Here is a 25,769-nt window from a genome sequence, read left to right on the forward strand (position 1 = left end):
AACTGAAGCCTTGAGCAATGGCTGACATATCCTACCACATGGGACAGTAAAAACCCACCCTTTTCCTCCCCTTTCCCACCTAAAATAAAGGGATTTATTCTTTGAGTGATGCTTGTATATTAAGACAATCTTAGATGTGCTTGAAAACAGGGTGTGGGTTCTGATTATTTTTCTATGTGGGAATATTTTGTTCCAGTTTTAAAAATTTAATTCTCTGCTCCTTTAATGAGTTTTCTATTTAGTGCCAAAACAAACAGTGAACCTAAATAGAGCAGGCTGTGGGCTTTATTGTGTTTTGGTGTTTTTGAGTTTTTTTTCTTTTTTTAATTTGGCTTCAACAAGGAGCCTCAAAAATGGTGGCTCTTGTGCTCTTTATTCCCAATTCCTGCACTGTGTGACATCAGCTTTGGGAAAGAGTCCTGGGTACCTGGTGTGATGCAGCTGTGGGGAGAGAAGGGGGTGTGGTTAGCAGAGACTGAATTCATTATGGATGTGAATAAAAGCTTCCAAATAGGGAAAATAGGGATGAGGGAGGGAGTTGGCAATTTTATAACCTTTGGTTTCAAATGTTAGATTAAAACTATACCTGGGAGAGGTTTCTGATTTCCCTGGGGGACTCATGCTGAGGTATAATAGTGATAATTTTAATGTTGGTGTTCAATCCTTTGTCATTTAGAGCAAATGGGGTGGAAAATTTAATTGCTGGAGGCTATTCCATCAGGGAGGCTGGAGAGCACAAAGGAAAATGATGTGAAGAGAGGAAGCTGAGAGAACAAGAGCTGCAAAGATCTGCAATGCTTCTGTTTCTGGCAGGGGAGATGTTTGTGTGGCTGCTGTGGGACAGCAAAAGGGAAGGTTTCCCCCTGGATGGTTTTCCAAAGTGCCTCCTCTTGCCAGTGGAGGATGCGCTTTGAACTGAGTGACTTGGGCAGGAACCAGAGCCAATTTCTGCTTCTTATGGCAATATATGTGATCTGCAGAAATCTGGCCAAACCAGAAGAAAAAACAGCAAGTCCTAGCAAAAAAGCTTTCTCCTGCAGGAGGAATTGGGCCTTATTGGACTGTGCATAAATGGCAAAACCGAATTTATTTTTTGGGAAGATTGTTCATAATTTTCCATTTTTTAGTTTTTGGTTTTTTTTTAATTTCCTTACAGATTTCTCAAATTGTGGCCTGTTTCTCAGATTGTGGCTTTTGCACAATCTTCAACTTAGAATTTTTTGGTTTTTTTATTTAGTCACTTTTCTAGGAAACGGGGCAGGACTTGTCCACTGGGGAGTGCCCATCCTAGAAGGTTGTAGTGATGATTCCCTTTGGTGAAAATCCCTTGTACATATGCGGGCTTTTATTTGGTTGAATTATCTTTATATGTGGAGGATTTTCCATCTTTTCCCATGACTCACATGCTTTGGGAATGCTGTAATTTGTCTGCCTCTCACAGCACCAGCTTGCTGCTGTCTGAGGGGTTTTTACCAGTTATTTTTTAAAGCTTTGGGGTGGATCTGCAATTTTCCAGTGTACAGGAAATTGGCTGTGACTGCAAATGTACAGTGGCAGCCAGCAAAGGGTAGAGACAGTTGTGCACAAATAAAATCAGTGGTGCTAAGTGTTTGTTGAAGTACATAAATGCATATTGCAGGGTTGGGAAAAGGTGGTGTTTGCAATGAGAGTCAAGGCAGGTGAGCACTGTGTGCCTGTGCAGTTCTTTGTGTTTGCAGGTACTAGATTTGCACTTTAGAGACTAATTCGGGCTATCCAGCTGTGGGGTCCTGAAGGTATGGATTTAAATAAGATGCTCTGAATTTTAAATGGGAGCAAACACACAGGGGAGCAGAAGGCTGTTATTGTTCAAGGATGAAGTGTCTGGGGCTGTTCTTCCTGCAGAAAATGAGATGAGAAAGCTGCCTGCTTTAATTCAGCTCTGTAAGCTTGAAAATACCCTTTGATCCAGGTTTGCTGTGCCATCAGTTTGGGAGAAATCAAAATATAAAACTGAATATCTGTGTGCATCTTTGAACACTGTGGGTTTTTGCTTGCTGGCAGGACTGGCATGTTTGGGTTTGGCACAGCAGCTGGTTGGTGGGTTCTGTTTTCCAAATGCTGTTGTTGGAGCAGCCCAGCCTTAGCTGTGAGTTTGTCTCCGGAGAATCTGTGCTGCTGGGGATTTCCCATGCTTATGGTTTCAACTCTTGCCCAGAAATGTGAAATAGCAAAAACTGTGAGGAAATCATGGGGAAAATAGTAAAATAATGTTTGATTTTATGTAATGAACACTGAGTTTTGAGAGTTAAAGTGTCTTTTCCAGTGTGGGGTTGCTCTTTTGTTGTGTGATTTAACAATCAGAAAGACAAATAATGTTTTGGCTTTTTTTCCTTGGTTTGTTTCCAGATAGGTGCAGGATGATTTGTGTATTTCGGGTATTTCCTTCTTGCTTGTCTGCAGATGACCCATCACAACCAGTTGAAGTTTTCAAGTCATTCCAGTGAGAAATCAAATAAACAGAGGAACTTTGGTGGCTTTTCCTTTAAAAACCCAGGGTTTTGCAGATGGCCTTTGTGCTTGGATTTTGTCATTTCCATTAGACTTTCTGGCATCTTCCAGTATTTAGTTTCTCATGTTTGGGCTTAATCTATTTTAGGTTTTCCCAAGGGACTCAAAAGGCTGCTCGAAGATGAAACAATTAAAAAGGTTGGCGTAGGAATTGAGGGAGATCAATGGAAGCTGATGAGTGACTTTGAGATCAAACTGAAGAGCTTTGTGGAGCTGGCTGACATTGCTAATGACAAAGTAAAACTCTAAAATCTTTTTGTTGTGGGAGGGAATCTTGTTATGGTGCTGCTGTGCAAAGGAAGGCTTCCTTGTCTTGGTTGGAGTTCCATTCCAACAGCAAACCTGTTCTGTGGAATAAAGCAGAGCTCTACTGCAACTTATTTAGAAACTGCTTAAAAACACCTCTCAAAGCTTGCAGAACTAACTACTGTCTTCCAGTGAGCCAGTTTTTAATCAACATCTGTCTCCTCTCAGGTCTGTTCAAGTGTTTACAAGATGTACCTTTTGAATTCAGCTGCAGATGCTTTTCCTTTAATTTTTAGTGATGGAAATGGCCAGATTGTCCTGCTGGCATTGGTGACATTGTCCCAGCAGTGGCTGAGCCTCATCAACAGGATACAAGGAGGCAGCCCTGCTTCTTGGAGGGAGGCTCAAGGTCTTCCTTGAAGCCCTCCCTGCAGAGGTGTTTCTGCAACACAGTCTGGAAATGGATTTTCTGTAGGAATATCTGCATTGCTGTGATTCTCAGGCTGGTGTCCCCTCAGCTCTGGTGTGGGTGCTGCTTCCAGCACCTGCTGAGCTGCTGTTTACAAGTTGTGCTGCCTTTGGCACACCCTGGACTTCAGTTTTGTGTCAGAGATGGTTTGATGCAGGGCCACCTGTGCTGTCTTTTAGGGAAGGGAGCCCAAGGTTCATTGCTTTCCAAATCTTTCTGATTTCTAGCACATCCCTTAAAGCTTTTCTTTCTGTGTGCACCTTACCTGTGCTTGGTCTCTCCACATATTTCTCACTCCTTCTGTGGTGCAACTCGGTGCTTTCCCTAGGAGCCCCTGTAGAGTTGGAATTGGAAATGATAGAAATTAACTGTTTTGCTCAAGCAACAAGAGGAGCTGTTACTTCTCCAACTTGGAGTTTGCTCAGTCACCCCCTTTGTTTTTGTTTTTTATATTCTGTCTTTTGACTCAGGATAATTTGTTATGAAGATGAGCAATGTGATCTCTGACAGCTTCTGCTGAAGAGAAAACAAACCAAAAATAAACTTGAAAGAGAACAGGAGAACAGGGTTATATATAATGGCACAATGGGAGGGGAAGGGGTGGGGGAGCCTTAAGAGAACAGTTGGGAGGGTTTTTTTAATACCAGACTCAAGACAGTGAGCTGCTAATGCTGCACTGCTGCTGTTCAGCTCCACAGCTGGGCACATTTTCCAGGCTGGAATAGCAGTGGACTGTGCCTATGAGGCCTGGATCCTTGGGCACCAAGGCAAAATTTCCCAGACTGCCTCTGGGGACAGCAGGGTGCAGCCATTGTGGCTGACAAGGGATTGCAAAGGCAATTGGAGGCAGCACATGCTGGGATGGCTTCTGGAGGCCTGGGAGTCCTGGGCTAGAGCTGTGCTCTTCTGTTTTGTGCTTGGCTTCAGCCTGACAAAAGATGTCCACCACACACAGGCAGGCTTTAATATTCCTGTGGTTTTATTAGGTAAATCCCTGTTGCTGGATGCTGGGTTTTTCTAATTAGAAAGGCAAATAGCAGGAAAATCCTGAAGGAGAGAGGGGCTGCTGTTTAAGTCCAGGGCTTTTATTTTATCAACCCAGAGGTTGTTTTGTACAGATGCTTCATATTTTTGATGTTGTGACAGCACTGCTTTGAAAAACTAAGTATGCTTTGACTAACCCAGAGCTCTTTGCTGTTAACAAGGGATTGAGTATGCTTTGCTCTTCTTGGGGAGGTGCAGATGCTTTCCTTTATAAACGTAACCTCTGCTTTTGGTGTTTTGTTTGGGTTCTTTTCCCCAGCTGAAGTGTAAGGAGGCGTGGAGCCTGAATGGCCTGGTGAAGCACCTTTTTGGCAGGCAGCTGCTGAAGGATCCGTCCATCCGCTGCAGCAACTGGGAGGAGTTTCCACTCAAGGAGGAGCAGAAGCTCTATGCAGCCACAGATGCCTATGTATGTACCACAGCATTCCAGCCTCCTCAGAAGGGAGTGAATCCCCTCTCCACTGTGCTCCTAGCTGCTGGGTATTTTTTAGTTCCTTGTTACCACTTCTGGATCCATTTCCTTCTGGTTTTGTCATATTTCTTAGCTGCTAATTAACCCAAACCTTGTTAAATACAGTATGGGGGGTGAAATTCAAAACTTGGAAGAATACAGCCTTCACTGGTGGCTAATACAGGAGAACCACAATATGGATTGTCAGGGAGAGTTTAGTTGCATATGAGTTTTGTGCTTCTCCAGAAGTCCCTGCTTTTTCAGTAGTTTTCATCAATTTTGGTTTATCTGCAGTTCTGTGAAGGGTTTTGCCAATATGCTACCAGGTGCCTCCTGCTTCCTGGGAGAAAATAAAGGAAAAAAAATCCTTTTAGTCTCATATTTCTAGGCTTGGAGGAAGGGAAGTGGGACAGTGGTTTCTTTTCTGATTTCTAGTTTAGTTAAAAGTTCAGCCATGTGGGGTTTAGCCTCTATGAAGATCCTAAACAGTCTGAAAAAGATTTGAGATTTTTTGTGCCTGGTTCATCCTTTGTAGCCATTTTTTTCCAGGCAGTGCATCTTTCCCACTTTGCTCTGTTCACCTGGCCTGCCTTTTGGAGCCTCCCAGGAAAACATGAGGGAGTAACTTGTTTCTTTTTCAACACGTGTAGCCTAATTAGCACATTGCTGGCTTTAGGCTGTGTTTTTCTGTTAGAACTCATTATTCATACCTAGGGAAATACTAAACACACTGAATCCATCTTGGTGTGTTTGTAGCTCTTCTCCTGGAGCAGGGCATGAATTCTGAATGAGGTGAGCAGATGGTGGCACTGGGAGCTGAGCACTGGGAGCTTTCTGTGTGCAGCCAGCAGCTGAGATGACCCACTCTGGGATCTGTGTAAGAGGATCCATTCCAGAGGGAGTTCCAAGTCAGCACTTGGCCCATAGTGCAGCATTCTTGTAGCATGTAACCTGGTCCTGATGGACAGTGGAGTCAGCATGGTAATTAGTATGATGGGAGCCATATTCCAGTTTGGAATTCTGCTGGTCACACTGCATTGCTGCCATGATTTGCCTGATTAACTCCTGATGATTTTTTTTATTGTTTTTTCTCTCAGGAGTACCGAGTACTAATAGATTCTTTTCCCTCCTAGGCTGGCTACATTGTTTATGAAAAACTGAAAAACATGAATAAGAGTGACCTGAAATTATGTAGCATGAACCAAGGTAAGTTGTCCATCCAGGCATAAGGAATTTATCCCGTGTACAATTGCATGTTCCATTTCCCAGCAGGGAAATTAATATATTTATATTAAAATAGTGCCAGGTTTGTTTGGCTTCTTGGTGATTCCAGATGACTTGCAGAGGGAGCAAGAGGCCTTGGATGCCCAGGGTACCCATACTCTGTGCCTGTTTTCCATAGGATGTAGGAAGGTGCTCTCAGGGTGTTTGTTTGTGGTTGTCTCTGCTGTACACAGGGATGGGAAGAATTCCTGCTGTCATTCCAGTTTGTTTATGGAAACACTTTAGTGAGTTAATTTCAGTGCTGCTGATGCAGGGACAAATACCTAATTTAAGATGAAATAGGGCCACAAAAAAACCATGTTAGGAAGTAACTTTTTTATTGAGGCATATCAATAGGACTCAAATGTTTCAGAGCGGCTTAACCTTGGTCAGAGAAGATTTTAACACTTAGTTTTTTGTTCAGTTCTTGTTTCATAAAAAATATATTACAATTAGCTTAAGGCTGGAAAAGAGGTGGTGAGGGGATTGTTTCCTTTTTGTTTTGGCTCAGTTTTAATTTCTTGCCAAAAGCAGCAGTGGCAGTGCTGTCCCCTTGATCTGAGGTGCAGGATTTGGCCTTGGTTTACTCAGCATGTCTGTGTTAGCAGCTCTTTTCCACGAGCTGGAGGGATTGCTTTGTTCCCATTGTGTACCTGTTTTCCCTGAGCTTGTGTGGTGGAAGAGATGCAATGCTGGAATACTTACAAGCTTGGCCTGATTCTCTGTGCTTGATTTTTTTTTTTTTAAATCCTGGGAAATGCTGTTTTGCCAGCTGTAAATGTAGGGATGGAGTCGCAGGAGTTCTTGACATAGAGATGATATTATTACAAACTAATTGTTACAAAATGACCAGTTGTTGCGCTTGTTACAGGTACCACGTCTGAGGGTGTGAAGGAGCGCTTGGCTTCCCTGGCTGCAGAGATAACAGACCTGGCTTTTCACATCCCTGACTCTTCTGGACAACTAGAGAACTTGCAGAGGTCAGTTTTGTGCTGACTTGTCTCTACCTCCACAATCAGTGTTTTGTTTTTGATCCCCCAGGTCCCATACAACAAAGTTACATGTCTTTGAACAGGCATCTGTTACCTGTTTGTTGTTTTCCAGGAAAATGCATTTTTTATGTGTAGGAATATGTGTTTTCACTGGTCTGATTGCAAGGGATTTGACCCTGAACTTGGCTGAATTTTGTTCTGAAGTGTAATAATTGCTGCTGTAATTTTGCTTTACTTTCCTTGATTTTACCTCCTAGGGCTACAGAAATACTAGCAGAGATATCAGGGAGCATCAGTGCCTTGAAAGCCACCCTGCTGGGCTCAGGTTCCCCTTCTGGGCTGGAGGGGAGCTGTGGTGCAAACAGAACACATTTGGAAGCCAAGTCAGGAAGTGTCAAAGCACAAAAAGCAGAATGTGCTGAGCAACCTGAAGGTGACCTCAACATCTGCTCTGATGCTACCCTGGCTGTCCTCTGGGAGGAAGAAATGAGTGGGGAGGAGGCACAGAGAGGTAACACTGCTCTGGAAAATGGGGCTCCAGCAGCCAGGGTCGCAGACAGAGAGGACAAGGATGATTTCATGTCCCTGGACATTACTGAGCAAGAGCTGCAGGTCTTGGAATGTCAGGCTGCCAAGGAATTGGGCAGTGAAGCTGCACCTGAGGTAATGAACTCTTCTTAACTCCAAATATTTCTTTCAGATGTTTTGTTTGTAATGGGCAGGCCTCAGAGCTGAATGTTGAGCTTAATTATCTTGAATTTTCAGAAATTACTTTGCTCCTAAGAGAATTGTGTTGATTTTGTAGGAGGCTTGTTCCACAGACAATGAACAAAATGTGTCCTGTGTCATTGAGAGTGATGAAGAGCTGGAAATGGAGATGCTCAAAGTGAGTGTCAGAGGGTTTATTTTAAAATTTTGTTCATATTTATGCTGCTCTGGGAGCACAGTTAATGGGAGGGAATATGAAGCAGAAAGGTGCTGCTTGCAGAAGAGGGACAGAATAAACACAAGGTTACCTAAAGAATTCAATTTACTGGGGTTAGACTGGAGTATCATTGGCCTCCTGTGTCATCTTTACTCCACCAGCTTGGACTTCATCCACCTGCTAGATTAAAGTTGTTACAACTGGATTAAAAATTGGTTCCCATATCTTATTACTTGAGAGAAGTGTTTTATCTACCCTTCCATGCTCCAAAATAACTTTTTTCTACTTAAATGCTCAGTCTCTAGAAGATGTAGATGATTGTGAAGGAGTTCTTCCTGAAGGAGAGTCCAGTAAAGCCAGGAAAACTCCTGAAGTGGATGTAGCACCAGATGGTGATGAAGATGAAGGCATTGAGGAAGAGGAGGAGGAATATTTGGGTATGGTTTTTTAAAAGTCTTAGTGCATGGTGAAATAAATTTTTAAAAATCACTGTAGAAGCAGCCTTGAAAGCACAGTGACTTTTAGGGATGGGTTTCTCAAAAGGGAAGATCAAGCGTACCTGGATTTCTAAGGGGAGCTTGGACTGTGTGAAGATTAAAATACAAAGGTGTGCTTGGCAGGAGAGAGTGAAGTTCTGCCTTGGTCAGCTGATGTCTGCTTCATGGAGTAAAACTGACTTGGGGGTGTGGGGGACCTGCTCAGAACACAGCACAGGGGAGGTGATACGTCCCCTGTCTGCCTGTGCTCTTCTGTTGCTGCTGAATGACAGAATTCTGAAGAAATTCTGCCTTGGGGGCGATTTTGACTTGCTTTGGGGTTGTCCCTGTGGAGACAAATGAAGTGGAGAAAAGCAGCAAATGAAATGTGAGGAGGAGCTGACTTGTTTGGGTGATCCTGTTCCAGATGATGCAGTTATGCATTGCAGTCCTATTCCTTTATCTCATTAATCAAGCCATATGTTCTCCTCATGCAGGGTCTCTGAGGAGCCTCTTTGCCTTTTTTAATCCTTCATTCCAGCCTGAAAATATCTGGAGTTTGAGATCTCACTCTTTTCACTGGAATTGCCCAAATTCAAACCCCTGGGCATGACAAAGCATGAGCAGACTGTTGCTTGTGGAGACAGTGCTTTATCTTTTTAAAATTCAATGCCAAAAGAGTTCTTTCTCCTCTCTCCCACTAAAGATCCACTGCTGCCAGAGCCTGCAGAAAGCCACATCGTGTGTCTCAAGACCTATTTTGGGCATTCTTCTTTTAAACCGTGAGTGTGTTTTCTGTTAAAATGGACACTCTGGGGTAGGTGTTCCTGCCCTTCCTCCAACCTGGATGATGTTTTTATTACTATTCACTTGAAAAAAATGGCAACAAACAAATCCAGGTCTTTCACACTCTCTTGAATTAGAGATAAGCGATCCACAAATGCTGTGGAAACTGCAGGTGTTATTTGAGATCAGTGATCTCCTGCTTCAAGTGCTGCCTGCCTGAGTCCTGTTAGAGATCCCCACTTGGGCCCTGCAGTACTTGGGGTGTCTGAGTGGCTGCAGTGTGCAAGGACACTGCTCTGAGGCAGGCCCAAGGGTCCCTTTAACCCACAATCCAGTAGAATATGCAGTTCCATACAATTTACTTGTTATCTGTGGTGGCCAAAATCAAATATTCCCCTTTGTTTAATTTCAAGGGTCCAGTGGAAAGTGATCAATTCTCTTTTGGAAGACAGAAGAGATAATCTTGTTGTCATGGCAACTGGTAAGTTACCACTGCATCCTAAGAAACAATAGAAAGTCATTCCCTTTTTGGGGGACAGCAGTACAACAAACATGGCTGGGTTTTTTGGAATGTCAGAATTGTCTGTTGTAGCTGCATAGGAAGCATGGTGTCTCACTTCTGCCTTTTTTTTTTTCTCAGGCTATGGAAAAAGCTTGTGCTTCCAGTTTCCTCCTGTTTACACTGGACAAACAGGAGTTGTCATCTGCCCTCTTATCTCCCTGATGGAGGACCAGGTGCTGCAGCTGACGTGAGTGACATGGTGGCAGTGCCAGGCTGCTGCTGGCTGCCCCCTGGGCACATGGGATGCTGCCTGTGCCCTTGCTGGGTGTTTCCATTTGCAGCAAGCTCTTGGGGTGTCAGCTGCAGGGCTTGTGTGTCTCAGGGAGCACATGCAGCCCTTGTGTGACTGTCAGCAGTCTCACATCCCTGGGTTTGCCACATGGGTGAACCAGAGGCTGAGCGTGCAAAGGATGGATGCTGCTGAGAGGTTTCTGAAGGCACTTATTTCTGGTTTCACAGGCCTTTTGTGTCCAGACCAGAGTGGTGGGGGAGCTGTTTGAGGCTGTCAGACTCGTGTCAAGGTTTGCTTTGGGTCTGAGGGGTGACATCTGAACCCAGTATAGCTGGGAGCTGTTGGCACTCCAGATCAAAGCTGCAACACAGGCTTTCAAGAGGGACGGTGTAGTAGGTCTCCCAACACCTCACCTCTTCACTTCTTCAGAGATCTGAGGGGTGAACTTGTGGGTGACACCAAATCACTCTGACGTGAGTGGTTCTAGGTGTGTTGTCAAGATAAATCTCTTTGATTTTTTAATACCTGATAATGCTTTCTCCACATGTATTCACTTCCTATTGTAAGAGCCATTCATTTCTGACACTTTTGCTTTGAGGCTGTGGGACTCATGCTGAGTTGTTGTGTGGTTCATTCCTGCTCTGTCCACCTTGGGAAAAGGAGTTTTATGTGTTAGAGGGGATATGACGGTGCTTTGAAGTGAAGAACCAGTGACATGTGGCATTTTCTGCTGCGTGTCGTGGCTGTGTGCAGATGAATGGCTGGACAGCCTAAGCTCTTTGACTATTACTCAGCAGGGTGTCTCTGTGACTTTTCCACTGTTTTCCTCAGTGGAAGGGGTTTATTCACTGCCTTCCCAGTGGGTCATTCATTTTGAAGGCTGAGGAGACTGAATTTGTACAGACTGCAGCAGTTTGTCTGTCAGTCTGGCTGCAGTTTGGACTGAGCAGCTGTGGAAACCAAGAGCTATGAGACAATGCAGCAAATCACCAAGCTAAGAGGTAAAATATCAATCACTTGGGCTGGTATTTATTATGTCATTAAAACCCAGCCACCTGATTTAAAACAAGCAGATGCAGCATCAGTAGCTCAAAAAAGATGGAACAAGGTAAAAAACTGTGGGCTAGCAAGGCTTATATCCAAATGTGAGGAGCTGCTGGAGTGAAGAGTTGAAGAAAATAGATTTTGCATATTCTTTTGTATATTTTAATTGTGTACTTGTGCAAGGAAAATGGTCTTCTGTTCTCTGATTCCTAGTAATCCAGTGTGTGTCTTGTAGAGGGGAAATGCAAGAGCATTTGGGTGGCAGGAAGAGCCATGCACCACTCCTGCTTTTTCAAAAGGTGTTTCACACAAAGATCCTTGAAGAAAGCAGTGTCTGACCTCACAGCTTGAACTTCCTTTAGAAGTGCTGGCGCAGGCTGGAAGCTAAAGCTTGGAGAGGGAATCTGTTCATGACTGTGCTTTTTAATTCTGCAGAATGACAGGGATTCCAGCTTGTTTCCTTGGTTCAGCTCAGTCAAAACAGGTCAAGGATTCCATCAGAGGGTAAGATTGAGCCAAACTTTCTGGTACTCTGGGCTGTGACAAGAGTCACAGCTGAGGGGGGTGGGATGTCTCCCTGCTCCATCACCACTGAAACTCCTGGTTCTGGCCCAGCCCTGGGACCTGGCACTCAGGATATTGTTTGCGTTCAACCAGGCTGAGAATGTGGGAGGCCACAGCCACCCTCCAGTGCCTTTTGGCTGGGGAAATGGAGCTTAGTGACTCAGCTGTGTTCTGATTTATACCTGATTTTAGTCAGGTTTTAGGCCTGGATCTGTCAGCACCATGACAGTCCATTCTTATTCCAAAGGCCTGCAAAGGTGGTTTTACTTTTCCTGCAATGCCTTGCTTTCCTGTGGTTCTGGAATGTTTTCTCTGGACTTCACTCAATTCCTCGTTTGCCATCAGAAATCTGTTGTTCTCATATTGTTTTTCAATGCCATCATGATTTTATTGAATTGAATTGTCTGGGGTTGTCTGTGTCAGTGTATTTTTTTCTGATCTTTCAGGGGTCAGTACAGAGTCATATACATGACTCCAGAGTTTTGCTCAGGGAACTTAGAGTTACTTCAGGACCTTGACCGCACTGTTGGTAAGTTGGAGGTAAGAATGTGGGTGAGTTGCCAGGCAGCTTAAATTGATCATTATGTTTAAGCCTTTTTGGTAATTGGAGACTTCTCACCCATTTCTTGGTGAGAGTAGTGACACCATTCATTCCCATTCATCACACAAGATGAAAAAAAATCATGAGTTTTTCTGAGACCATCAGGCTTTGTGTTACAATCCAGGAAATACAACAAATGACATCTGGAATTCTTACTGGTGACTCATTGAGAAGCAGTGAGTGGGAAAAGGTCCTGTTGGAGCTAACTTGAGATTTTGAGCCATGTGAGGGATGTTGGATGAATGGAGCTTAGATTGTGGTGGGGGGGGAGAGACTGTAAAAGCTCCTGGGCCTTTTTTATGAGAGAGGTGATGCAGCAGAAGGTGCAGCAGAAAGCATTCTAGGAGTAAAACCCAGGCCCTGCTGATGGTTTTTCATGAAAGCTGGAGCTTGCTGTGGTTTTGTGTCCCCCAGGTATCACCCTCATAGCTGTGGATGAAGCTCACTGCATCTCCGAGTGGGGCCATGACTTCAGGAGCTCCTTTAGAAGTTTGGGCTTGTTAAAGAAGACTCTGCCCTGGGTGAGGTTTGGCTGAGTTGGGTTTCTGATGCAAGAAGAGGGTTTTGGGTAGTAGTTTGCAAATACCAGCCTTTTCATGTTGTGCTCTGGGTGTACTGACCTTGCTGGTTGGGAGTTGGAGCATCCCTGTCAGTGATTGAGCTTTGTAGGTTTTTCCCAGTGTTTAAACAAAGGGTGTTCTGAACTTGGACTACCAAAACTTAAGAAACTTAAATTGTTTTGAATTCCTATGCTGAGGAAGATGATGTCCCTAAGCCCCTGGTTTCATATGGGAGGATTTTATTTTACCTGACCAAGTGGCTGGTAGGAGCATGCTACTGATTTCTGGACACTCCTCAAGCACTTACTGCATAAGGTCAGAACTTAACATGCTTTTATTGTCAGTGTCATCCTATATTCCCTAAATTTAGCTAATCACAGCAGTGAAATACTGTGGTCTCGTGGAAGATACATTCAGAATAAAACTTTGCATTTCAAGTGTTCCATTCCTGTCTGCTCTCTCAAAAGCTTCAGTCTAAAATGTTCAAGAAGCTCAGTATTAACTATATTTTTTCAAATTACTGAATTTATCCAATGATAAACACATTAAAGTGCCTGTTTAGGTTCTGAATCAGTAGACTTTTGAGCTTTTTGTTGTAAAAAATGCTCAGTGAGAGGTCATGAATGTTATTGTACATCTCTTTGCAGATCCCCATTATTGCATTGACTGCAACTGCGAGTCCCTCAATCAGAGAGGACATAGTGAAATGCCTGGACCTGAGGAATCCCCAGGTCACCTGCACCAGCTTTGACAGACCTAACCTGTACCTGGAGGTTGGACAGCAAAGTGGAGACATCTGTAGGGATTTGAAGCAGTTCCTAACTAGGAAAGGAAGGTAAGGATTTAAGCCTGGTTTTGATCCCTCAGGTGTTTTTTTTACAGGCAGGTGGCTTTTTTGTGCTGTGTCTTTACATGATGTTGTTGTTGATACTTTCAGCAGTTCTGTGTATGAGTTTGAAGGCCCCACTATCATCTACTGCCCTACAAGAAAGGCCACTGAGCAGGTGGTGTGTGCACTGAATAAACTCAACGTGACCTGTGGTACCTACCATGCTGGGATGGGGAACAAGCAGAGGAGGGACACTCACCACCAGTTCATGAGGGATGAAATTCAGGTATGGAGGAAACAAAAGTCTCTTCGGTCCTGTTTAGAACTGCAGAGTTTTTGGTGGAAGAAAATTTTGGAATATCAACCTGTGTTAGCTGTGTCCTCTGTCTGCAGTTCTGGGTGAAGAAATTGCTGGTCTGTGCTGATAGGAATAAGAGTCCAGGCTTATCTTTTGAATTTCTGTAGTAATTCCCTCAAAGATATGTGGTATCCAGGGAAAATGGTGATAGCTGGAACAAGAGCACAGCTTCTATGAGCTGCTTCTTTCCTGGGCAGCAGAGATATCCTGGGACTCCTTGTGTTCCTTCTGATGACCTGTTTTGTGCCTGTTGAGAACAACTTCTTGAAAACACTCCTGCATTTGCCAAAGCACATCATCCCTCTCATGGTTACAGTCCTATGGCTGTGCCCTGGCCAAAAGGCATGGGTGTGAAGCTGGTGTAGTTCAGGCTGGATTTTGATGAAGATTCCCAAATGTGTGTGAAGTAAGCCAGACCTGTTTTTTCGCACGTGGCTGCTGTTTTGCAGTGCGTTGTGGCCACGGTGGCCTTCGGGATGGGCATCAACAAGGCCGACATCCGGCTGGTGATCCACTACGGCGCCCCCAAGGAGATGGAGTCCTACTACCAGGAGATGGGCAGGGCCGGGCGTGATGGCCTGCCTGCTGCCTGCCACGTCCTCTGGGCTGCCACTGACCTGGCCTCCAACAGGTACAGCCCTGCCCTCCCTCCTCAGGCCCTTTGGCCATGGCTCACTGCACTTCAGTAGCCTGTTGTGTTTGTGCGATGCCTTGACAAAGGAAGGAACGATGGATCCGACTCTGTGTTCTCAGAAGGCTAAATCATTATTTTATAATACTCATATTGAAGAATGCTATGCTAAACTGTACTAAAGAATACAGAAAAGATACAGACAGAAGGCAGCTTGACCCTGATTGGCCAATAAGTCAAATCATATTAAACCAATGAAATAATCTCCAGACACATTCCACATGTGAGTACAACACAGGAGAAGCAAATGAGATAAGAACTTGCTTTCCTTTTTCTTTGAGGCTTCTCAGCTTCCCAGGAGAAAATCCTGGGCGAAGGCATTTTTCAGAAAATATGGCTGTGACAGTAGCCCATGGGCTTGGAAGAACCTCTGTGTCTCTCTGCTGTTCTGTCCTCTTTGGGATAATGTTGGGAAGAATATGAATGAAGTGCTCTCCTGAGTATCCCCCATGGTGCAGAAGCAGGCAGGCAGCTTGGGTCTGGTTTTAGCAGGATACTTTTTCTAGCTCATCCTGGTGAATTGGAGGGTATTGTCTGGCATGTTTCATTTTTGATGTGTTGACAGTGGTCAGCATTTAAGGCTGTGCATTTTTTGCTCCTGTCTCAGGCGCCTCCTGGGCGAGATCCGCAATGAGGAGTTCCGGCTGTACAAGCTGAAGATGTTGGCCAAGATGGAGAAGTACCTGGTGTCCAATGGCTGCAGGAGGAAGTGAGTGCTGGCAGCTATTTAGTGCTGTGTCACTGCAGGCAGCTTTGCTAAGAGCTGCTGGAGCTCAGGCACAGCTGGGGGCTGTAGCCAGAAGGCAGCTCGGGTTCACAATGTGTTCCACAAGCACAGAACATTCTATTCTGTATTAATAAGCAGAATCAAAAGTAAATCCTTCAGCACATTTATACATTTCCTTGTTTGCCTTTTTTAAAAGACTTTCTTTAGAGGAATCAAGGCTAAATAATTGGTTCCCCAGTGAATTAATTAATGATGCTGATTTTGACTCCATTTTCTGCAATAAATTTCATGTGTAAATTCTTGGTCTTCTATTGAATTCTTTTTGTTCCCTTGGGTAGAATCATCCTGTCTCATTTTGAAGACAGACAACTCCGGAAGGTTTCCTCTGGCATCATGGGCACAGAAGAATGCTGTGATAATTGCAGGTCCAGGTAAGCTTTCTTCCCTCAAGGCTGATCCTAGAGGTTATGTTCTCTCAGCTTGACTTAGAAGGCAAATTATCTAAAAGGATTGACTTTCACACATCTGATCTGGCAGCTGTTCAGCCTGAGGTTTATTTTTGGACATCTCCCTAACCTTTTTCCAGTGAGTCAAGCAAACTGTGATAAGCTCCAAGTGAGGCTGTGGGAAAGCCTGGAAGCAGAGCAGGATCACAGTTCCTAAAAGGGGATTAGAGCACCACTCAGTGAAAAACACTTCTATTCATCAGTTTAAGGCCTGTTAGGTAATTAATCCCAAAGGACAACACTTGCAAATGGTGTGTAGTACCAGGTGTCTAAGGCTAAATTGCCCCAGTGTCCAGGGAGCTGTTCTCCTGTGCTGACATGTGCTCTTTTAACCTTGCTAATAATCTCATGGATGTGCTGAGGGGGATTCAGGAGGCTGATAGTCAGGGAGGCGTGAGCAGAAACACATTTGTCACCTCCTTCTGTAGTTACAATAAAGCTTTCCCTGAAGTTACAGTGAAGCATTCCTTGCTCTGGCTGTTAGCCTGATGCTTTCTGATCCCAGGTGAGGTGTTAGACTGTGCTGCTTTCTGGAGACGTGTTACCAATTTAGCTACTGAATTTCTGTATGTCAAGGATTAGGACAGCTTTGCTTGGCCTCTACTACAGCTGAGTTAAAAAAGAATTTAAAAGATCATAATTGCCCTCTTTGCAGTCACCTTGCAGAGCTAGTAAAGAGCCAGGTAGTGAATTTGTATTGCAGAACTGAAATCACTTGAACTAGGTAATTCTTGTTTTTTCTCCTTAGAATTTTCTCCTTAGAAGTGGTTTGTGCCGGTAATGTTTCAGTGTGTTCTTTCAGTCAGTAAGAAAGAGCAACCCCACTAAAGGCTATGTATTTCTTTACTCCTGGTATTGTTTTTCCTATTAACAAACCTTACTTAGCCTTTAGTGGGGTTGCTCTTTACTCCTGGTTTTGTTTTTCCTTTATGTTCATAAAGAAACAGGAAAAAGCTTTAAAGTGCAGTTAAAGAAATGTTGTGCATGCCCAAACCAATGCAAATATTTTGATATTGAATTCCAAAAATTGCTGAGACCATTTTCTTGACAGCAGGTGTGGTGGAGAACTTCCTGTTGGGTTGGGCAGGTGTCTGAGAAGTTACATGGATAGAAATAGGAATGTGTCTTGAAGTTGCATTGATACAAATAACTAAATGTGTTTAGATGTATAGAACAAGGACTGACATTAGAGACTAGGTACAAGTAATAACTTGTTATTTCATTTAATTATTTTTTTAATCACTGGGTTATTAAACCAGTGCATTTGGAGCAAGGGAGAAGGGACTTGGTTTGTTTGTGTTAAGCCTGGCTTCTTTTGTGCCTTGCAGTGGCTCCTGCCTTGCAGTCCCCAGTGACTTTGAGGGTGGATTGCAGGACTTTGGGAAGCAAGCACACCAGCTGCTGTCTGCAGTGAGCGCCCTGGACGAGAAGTTTGGGACCAGAATGCCAATTCTGCTTCTTCGAGGGTCTGTAAGTGATGGGGCAACTCCTTGTGTGTGTTCTGAGGGGAGGGGCTGTGACAACCCCATTTAACTGATCCTCTTAATTGATCTGTCGATCAGTACATGGATATCCATGCATGTTCATGTGTGTGCCCCATTTTTCTTGGAGAGATGGAGGTTTGTGTAGAGAGGTAGTCTTGACTTTGGGAAGCTGCTCAGCTCCACTCCCCATGCAACAAGCAAGGTGATTGTCCTCTAATTTTTTGTGAAAATGCATCATTTTGATTATCTTGAAAGGAACAGCCTTTTCAGAATTAAGGATAAACATTTTGGCTCAATTAGTTGGCTTATGTTTAAATAAAACAAAGAATGGCTACCACTGTATCTTAGTGTTGCTGTCTGACTTTGAGTACTGAAGTAGTGTACCAGAATAAGTATAAATTAACTTCCATACACCTTTTAATTTTAATTGTTTTGAAATGCTAAGTAAGAAAGTCACTGGAAATAAATTAGAACAAGAACAAAATACTTTTTATGCTTACAAACCGAGGAGGTTAGGGTGAGTTATGTTCCTTGTTTAACCTTTTATTGCAATTAAGCTGCTGGTTGTCACACAAGTGCATCTAGGGAAAAATGAACTTGCCACAGCCTTGGCAGGAAGTAGATTAGGAGTGGAATAGCTCAGAGGAGGCTCCTCACATGCTGGGCTTTTGGTTTATTGGTTGTTTGAAGTTTCCCTGTGCAAGGAGTGCCCAAATCTGACAGGATCTTTCCAACCTTGCAGTGCTCGCAGCGCTTGCCGGAGCGGTACCGCAGGCACCCTCTCTTTGGCTGTGGGAAAGAGTGGCCAGAGAACTGGTGGAAACTGCTCTGCCAGCAGCTCATCATGGAAGGTTTCCTCAAAGAGGTCTCAGCCCAGAACAACAAGTTTGCAACCATTTGTGTGCTCACCCAGAAGGTACTTCTCGTAGTGAAAGGACCCACTGAAGAGCTCCTCCTGAGTAACCCACAGCTAAGCAGTGTGGTTTATTTCCTACAGGGTAGGAGTTGGTTGTCCAAGGATGGATCTGCCCCAAATCCAAGTCTTCTGTTACAGTCAGTGAAGACCTGAATCTGCAGAGACCTTCTGCCAGGTAATTGTAGCACATGTGTTCTCTTGAATCAGATCTGTCTCTGAGCCCTGCTTTTGGAGAGGGCAGGGTTGAACAGGAGGAGGCTTTGAGATCCTCAGTGTTCTGTTTTTTTCGTGCAGAATAACAAGTCTAATAATTAATCAATAACTCGATTTGCCAAATGCATCCTTGTACTGACTTGAAATCAGTTTATTTAGCAGAATGTTTTTTGTTCACTGTACAATGGAGTTAAGATGTAATTAATTGCATTACAGCAGCAGGCGTTCGCCTCTGCTCGCCAAGCAGCGCTCCCCAGGCACAAAAGGAACAGCACAGTCACCAGGCAAGCAGGTCTGTACCAGCACAACCCTCCTGCTGTGTCATCCATCCCTGCCCATTGTATAAAGAACCCAACCCAGCTTACCCCAAGTTAATTTTTATGAACAGCAAACTCAGTGAAAAGATGGTAAATCAGCATTTGTCTTGTTGTTCTGTTTTTTTTATAGGTATCTCTATATGAGATGTTCTCCTGTTACAGAAAAGGTCAAACTCCTCCAAGAAACACTAACATGGTTAAAAGGTACAGTATTTGGAATTAAGCCAGCTTTACCTAATTTTGACTGTGTAAATGGGGATGCTGCTTGGTGGGGGATCATTAAAATGAGCATTTTCCTGTGCGAGGGGTGTGGAAATGTCAATGCATTAAAAAAAGGCAAGTGCATAAAACTTGCTGTACACTGCATTATTACATTTCAAAATATATTGTATTTACAAGATTTCACAGTTAACATCAGGGAGCATGGAGGGCTCTGCCTTTCCACACTGGTCTGGAGAAGACTGAGACCAACTCAAGGCTCCCTCAAGTCAAAAGAAATTAAATAACCTCTTGCAAAAAGCAGACCAAGTAATATGTTTTCCTGGCTCACGTGCTGCTTCAGATTAAATGCACCTTGTGTATGAGTGGATTCCTCCTTCAGGCCACCATTCTGGTGCTGGCAGATGACAGGAAGAGGCTGTATCAGTTAGGTGAATAGTTGTCACTGCAGCCATGTGAAGACCAATCATTTTAGGGACAGTTAAAATCTGTAAAACCAAGTTATTTTGCACTGTGCTTAGGGAAAAGAGTCTCTTAGTCCATCTTGTGTGCTGACAGATATTGCAGTGTAATCTTGGCAGTCCAGTCAAGGGTTAATGTCCCTGGGCTCGTGGACTCAGTGGGAGTCTGGATACTGCTGGTTGTACCCCAGCGAGCTCTGGGTGCAGAGCTGGCAACATAAATTGGGCCTTGAATCAAGTGATCTAAAGCAAAGCTTGCTTCACACTTGATTTTTTTTTTTTTTTTTTGGTAGTGTTTCAGGGCGTTCACCGCTGAGATCTCCTTTGAAGCCCCAACAACCAAGTGCTTCATCCAGAGAAAAAGAGCTTGAGGTAAGCTTTGCTGGGACTGGGAGGATATCTCTGAATTGCAGTCAGCCTGCAAACCACAGTTGTTCTGTGTTTGGGCAGAACAAAATTACTGAAAATTAACTTAAAACTACAAAATTACTTCAAATTACTGGGTTGTTTTAAACAGAAGTCCCAGAATAGGGCTGAAATACACAAGGAGTGGTTAATGGATGGCAGAGTTTTTGTGTATTATTGGGAAGATCAGGGAGGGGATAAATTCTGCTCTTGTAACAATTGTACCTACAAGTGATGTAGAGCTGCTTCCTGAGAATTTGGCTCCTTCCTTCCTTCCCAGACTGCTCTGTATGGCAAGCTGCTGACTGCTAGACAGAAGGTAGCTAATGAGAAGGAAATTCCTCCAGCTGTCTTGGCAACCAATAAGATTCTGGTGGAGATGGCCCAGATAAGGTAAAGCCAGCACGCAGACATGTTGTACAAACTGGGGAGCTTGCAAGCCAAGGCACAGATCCCTTTCCTGCTTCTCCTGGGGGAATGGAGGCATCTCAAGTGCCTCCTCCAGCTACTAAAAGGCAGCGATATTTTGGGATTGCCTTATGTTGTTGCATTCTTCATCCTAAACCAGGCCTACGAGCATCGAGAACCTGAAGAAAATTGATGGTGTGTCTGAAGCCAAGTCCACCATGTTGATGCCTCTCCTGGCTGAGATTAAGGACTTCTGCCAAGCAAATGGTTTGCAGGTATGATGAAATCAAGTGCCTTCTCCTTGGCAGGAACCTTAAAGATGGGGTTTGCTCTGCAGCTATTGGACAACTCCATGGAGTTGTCTTTATTTCACAAAAAAAAAAGCTTTGATCTAGCAATAGGAATCAAAAGCATGTCTAGTTTTATAGTTGTTTGCAGGGGGTCTGTTTTGAGAAAATTTAGCTCAAATTGACAAGTCTGTGGCATGCAGACTGAATGCCACAGTTTGTTCTGGTGGAATAGTTTCACATGGAATGAGGAATACCTAAGATGATGTGTTGGCCTGGGCACTTTGTTCTGGCTGGTTTTCTTTTCCAAGCTCCTTGGATGATGCCATGCTGGTTTTAGTAAGATGGGAACATGTGAATGTCCATCTGGATTCCCTCCTTGCTGTAGTGTTCCCTCCCTTTACTTTTTTTAAGAACATAGGGTTGGAGTCAAAACCCACTTCCAGAGAGATGAATGGTTTTGTTTTGTTAGGCTTACTTTGTCAGATAATTTCAGATAATGGGAGGGTGATCAGTGGGTTGTCAGTGGAATAAAATGAATTTAATTCTGCTTTATCTCACTCAGACTGACACATTCCCCACCGCTGAATCCAAGGTTCAGAAAGAAGCATCTCCCTGGAAGTGTGCTAGAGCCCTTTCTCCCTCAGAGGAGGTCACATATATCCTGTTCCAAGAGAAGAATTACTCCCTGGTAAGCTCTGGGCTGTGGAGGCTTTTGCTTTGCTGAAAACTGGCAGCAGGGAGGCTTTGTCTAGAGGAGGGGGATGTGCAACTTTTCTTAAATCCTCTGCATGGTGCTGGATAAATTGCTTTAAACCTCTGAGGCAGTGTTTTTCCTGGGAAATGGCAGATGCTCTTACTTATCTCTGAAGTGGTGGTATGGAAAACTGAGGTGGGATACAGTGGATTTTTAATTCCATAGAAAGCAACTTGAGTTGCTTTGGCTTTTACTTTGCCCCTTCCAAGAGTATGGGGCAGATGGTCCCTGAGTTAAAAGTGTACCTAAAGATGAATTAACAAGAAATAGTTGTACCGTTATTAATGGGCAGCTTGATGTGCTATATGCACTAATCCTGGTGAAATGCACAGTGTGTGTATTCCTTGTAGAAAAACAAGTAGAAACTTGAAATGTGCTTTTTTGAAGAGTACCAGATTCCAGTTGGAGACCTGTCCTTGAGAAAATCAAGTTTGGGTCAATCAAGTTTGAGATGCTTTGCTTCAAGGCAAATGCTTAGGAGGAGAATTCATCCAATGTGTGGAAATGAGGGGGAATTTGTTGTGGTGTTTGTGGACCCCTGAGAGGTCAGGTGCACCACAGCTCCTTCATCTCAACTTAGTTCAAGGTGAGGTGTTGCACTCAAGCTGTGGAGTTTTGAGGGAGAAACACACTTGACAAGTTGGATAAGAAATGAGATGGGTATTAGGAATAAAGCAGTGTTTTGGGGAGCTTTGTTGCACTGCCATATGCTGGCAACTCTGGATTGTTTTTTGGGACTGACACCTGAGCCCTGTGCATGCCCTGTGCCTTTGCTTCCCCAGAGGGCCATAAGTGAGAGCAGATCTCTGCCCCTGGCAGTGGTTGGCACCCACCTGTACCAGGCACTGGCTGCGGGCCGCACGGTGAGCGTGGAGCGCGCAGGTCTGACCCCCGATGTGCAGAGCCTCATCAGGGACATCATCTGCAGCCCTCCCATCCTCTCAGGTGAGCATCACTGACCTACATGCAGCTGCTGCTCCCAGCTACACCCTCCAGCAGTCCTGGAAGGCTGGGGCAGACTACTTTCCTTTCAGGTTCAGTTAAAAAATAACTTCATCATGATCCGTAACAATGGGGCTGACTTTTACAAGTCATTTGACTCAGTTGTGTGGACGTTCTTGAGAGATCCGTCTTAAATCTGTGTTTACTGAAATGTTTTTGGGGAAAAAAAAAACTGACAAAGTATTGCTGTAAGTACTGGCATCCTCAGAAAACACGCTGGGAGTTTATCACATGATCTCACAAGTCAAACCCATACATTTTCACCTTCTTATGTTTTCTCTGCCTTAATCCATTCTGTGCTTTAATGAGGTGCAACAAATGTATTGTACAATATAAGAAAACTGAGCTTAAAGAATTAACATTATATTTCTATTTTTTCCAAGACACTACCAAAATTCAAGAAATTAGAAAACGTACTCCTGCCAGTATTGAGCTGTATCTGATCAAGATGATGATTGTACTACTGGAGAAAGAGGATAGAAATAAATCTCAGGATGGCTTAGGCTTCAAAAGAAGATTGGTGTGGCCTGAAGGACAGCAGGGAAAAACAGGAGCAGATCAAGCAAGAAGGGAAGGTGCATTGTGGAATAGAACACAGGTTAGTAAAAGAAGGTTGTAAAAGTGTTCTTCTGTAAAATCATGTTTTCTTTGTAGGAACAGACTAACAGAATGTTTTTGGTGTTTCCAGCATCTTCCCAATCCATCTCTCCCTCAGTTTTGAATAGAACTGCCTCTTCCTCAGAGGAATGCTCAGAGCAGAAGCTGAGGATTCTTTTGGGATAAGTGTTGACCTAGGAAGAAGTCAGAGCTGTGCAGCTTAGCTGTGATTTGTTACACACATTACAAGTTCTTCCCAGTATGAAAACTGGGATGTGCTTGTTCCTTCATAGTAGCCAAATCCAGTTTGTGTCCTGGCTTTTTTTCTGTGCATTGGGTTGTGGGCAAAGAGATTCTCCTACTATGCAGGAAGGTTAAGAGGATGAAAAAGCCAGAGGCAATTCCAGCCAGGAATGTCTCAGTCTTTGGGTCCTTAAATGGCTTGAAACTGTTGGGCACAGCCTGATAACAAGTGTCACCTGGAGGACCAATGTTGGGAAATAAGGAACATTTTGTTGCTGTTTGAGAAAATCCAGAGTAGTCTCAGCCCTCTGCTGGCCTCTGACCCCATGTCCCAGTTCAGCACCTGGTGCAAAGGACACCCTGCACTGAGTGGCACCTGGTGGCAATGGTAAAAGAAACAGCATATTCCAAATCCTGCTGCCTGTGCTGGGATTTTGTGTCTGCTCCTTACAGGGCTTGGGGCTGATTTCTTAAACACTGGCTCATACAATTTTTCAAGCACTGCCATTTTGCCAAATTGATTTTTCTTGCTTCCCTGAGTGCTGTTTTGTTTCTACAATATCTGTCAGAGTCTTTTTTTCCTGCAGTTGACCTCCTGACAGTGCAATTGCCTGAGCTCTGATCACACTTTTCCCTGCTCCTGGAGCTAATAGTGCTATTAGTAATCAAATTAATGAAATCCAAAGGAACAGTCTGGAAATCCAAAAGCTAATCCAGTCTTTATTTACTTCTCCTTCAGAAGATATCCTGAATATCTAAATTCTCTGTAGCAAGCAATTCTAAATCTCTTAATGGGTGTTCTTGGGTTTGAATGGCCTGACAATGCCACTGCTTTTACAGGGGTGTGGGATCAATCCAGCAGCCAGGGAAGGAGCAGGGAAAACCCTTCTGCATGTGGTGCCTTCAGCTTGGGTAAACAGATGTTGTCACTCTAATAAAGCATGTGATAAACCTGCCATTAGTGAGGGGTTTGGTAACACAGGGATGTGTGGCTGATGCAAAAATGTCAGCATGACTGCTGCAACCTATGGCCAGCAGGATGGTGTAAAAAACATGAGCGAATGTGTTTGTGCTCATGTTTGTACTGTGTTGTTTGTAACTGACACTTTAGCTGTGAAAACACATTTCAAAATACAACATTTGGGAGGCAGAAGTAAATATTTCAAGTTTTCAGAGCCACAGGGATGGAGCAAGCGGTTTTTTCCACTTAAAAAAAAGGCCAAGTACAATTTTGCTGTGTGTTTGAAATGCACTAACTTCACTTGCTCAGATTTTATTGTGGTGAAATGAATAAGTAATAGGCAGTGCCCTCACTAAGCAGAGGTGCTGGCACGCTGTTGATGAGGGACTGTGACCCAGGTAACCTTGTGCTTCCTTTGTGTCCCCTGGAAGGCTGCAGGGAGTGTGGATAGCAGCCAGGCAGGGAGCAGGGGGCCAGCAGGCCCCTCAAAGCCCACCACCGTGGCCTCCTCCCACCAGCCTGCCCTCCATCCAAAGCCGAAGGAGCAGCTCTTGGCAGACTCTCAGCCCAAGGTGAGAAGGCAGGAGCACAGCCCAGACCTGCTGATGGGGGTGGGAATCTTCAACAACCTTATTCTCAGCTTCTGTCTGGCTTCCAGACTGTGTCTAAAACTCTGGCCTGGCTTGCCAGCCCTTTGCTCTCATTTACACCCCTGAGCAGTGGTGCCATGTTGTTTTTGTTGTCCTTGCGGTGTCCAGATATCCCACTTGGACAGCAATAGACTGCTACAAGAAACTTTTCCTCCAGTACATTTTGTCAGCTCTCTTGTGACAGATGCTTCCAACATTTTAAGAGGACATTTGTTTCCTTTTTTTCCCTTTTAAGTACAAGGTTCTGTGAGGCTGTGCCCATCACATTAAGGGTTTTTGCACTGGTGTCTATAGGAACACAAGCTGTATGAGCAGATATTAAGAGTTCTTATTTAAAAGGGAGCTCATGTCCCTGACCAGCACCACTTGTTGAACCCCTTGTTTCAGTTTGAAGCTGGATATTGCTGTGAGTGCAAATCTTTGTCAGCCTTGATTCTCAGAGTTTAGTTCTTAATCCCTTAGGTACTTGAATAAGGTGTTGGGTTTAAGTGGGGCATATTCATGAACAGTTTGGTCAGTTTGTGCTTCCAGCTGAGCATGAATTAGAGCAGTAGAGCTGTGCCACTGGGGCAGGCTCTGGCTCTGTGCGTCCTTCCATGTTTGTGCCTTTGTTTCCTTCCAGAGCTCGCATCCCCCTGCTAAGAGGAGGGTGCCAGAATGGTTTGGAACCTCGGCTGCAACACCTGGAGCTGTAACCCAGATCAAGAAATGCAAAACAGAAACCAAGAAAGGGATTTTCAGTTGAATGTGGAAATCAAGATGATCTGTTTTTTACTAGTCTTTCCCATGACTGCGAGCAGTATCTGCACAGACTGTTGCTTCACAGGGGCTTTAATAGGGGCTTTATTTGCCCCTACTCTGCATTATTCCTGCTGCTGCCTCCTCTCTTCCTCAAGCAGCACTTTTGAGACTTTTTTCACTGTGTGAAACGGGATGTTAATAAAAAAGATTTGAATAAATAACCGGGTTTTTT

General features: G+C 44.1%; 1 protein-coding gene across 1 annotated transcript in view; it reads left to right on the top strand.

Moving 5' to 3' along the window:
• The window catches only part of WRN (WRN RecQ like helicase), a 28,412-nt gene extending 2,654 nt beyond the window's left edge, over positions 1-25,758 (top strand). The window contains 32 exon segments of the mRNA XM_077176859.1: positions 2,639-2,787; positions 4,569-4,718; positions 5,894-5,966; positions 6,895-7,003; positions 7,273-7,678; positions 7,821-7,901; positions 8,239-8,377; positions 9,123-9,198; positions 9,616-9,683; positions 9,843-9,951; positions 11,476-11,544; positions 12,051-12,133; positions 12,620-12,726; positions 13,413-13,600; positions 13,703-13,880; positions 14,402-14,583; positions 15,251-15,352; positions 15,709-15,801; positions 17,205-17,346; positions 18,103-18,276; positions 18,358-18,415; positions 18,418-18,451; positions 18,706-18,781; positions 18,937-19,010; positions 19,780-19,858; positions 20,172-20,284; positions 20,460-20,574; positions 21,152-21,277; positions 22,126-22,288; positions 22,729-22,943; positions 24,578-24,718; positions 25,419-25,758. Of these exon segments, the coding sequence (XP_077032974.1) occupies positions 2,639-2,787; positions 4,569-4,718; positions 5,894-5,966; positions 6,895-7,003; positions 7,273-7,678; positions 7,821-7,901; positions 8,239-8,377; positions 9,123-9,198; positions 9,616-9,683; positions 9,843-9,951; positions 11,476-11,544; positions 12,051-12,133; positions 12,620-12,726; positions 13,413-13,600; positions 13,703-13,880; positions 14,402-14,583; positions 15,251-15,352; positions 15,709-15,801; positions 17,205-17,346; positions 18,103-18,276; positions 18,358-18,415; positions 18,418-18,451; positions 18,706-18,781; positions 18,937-19,010; positions 19,780-19,858; positions 20,172-20,284; positions 20,460-20,574; positions 21,152-21,277; positions 22,126-22,288; positions 22,729-22,943; positions 24,578-24,718; positions 25,419-25,541 (3,995 nt within the window). The 3' untranslated portion in view covers positions 25,542-25,758.
• The last annotated feature ends 11 nt before the right edge of the window (positions 25,759-25,769 follow it).

The sequence above is a fragment of the Agelaius phoeniceus genome, chromosome 4 (assembly GCF_051311805.1).
Source record: "Agelaius phoeniceus isolate bAgePho1 chromosome 4, bAgePho1.hap1, whole genome shotgun sequence".
Lineage (NCBI taxonomy): Eukaryota > Metazoa > Chordata > Aves > Passeriformes > Icteridae > Agelaius > Agelaius phoeniceus.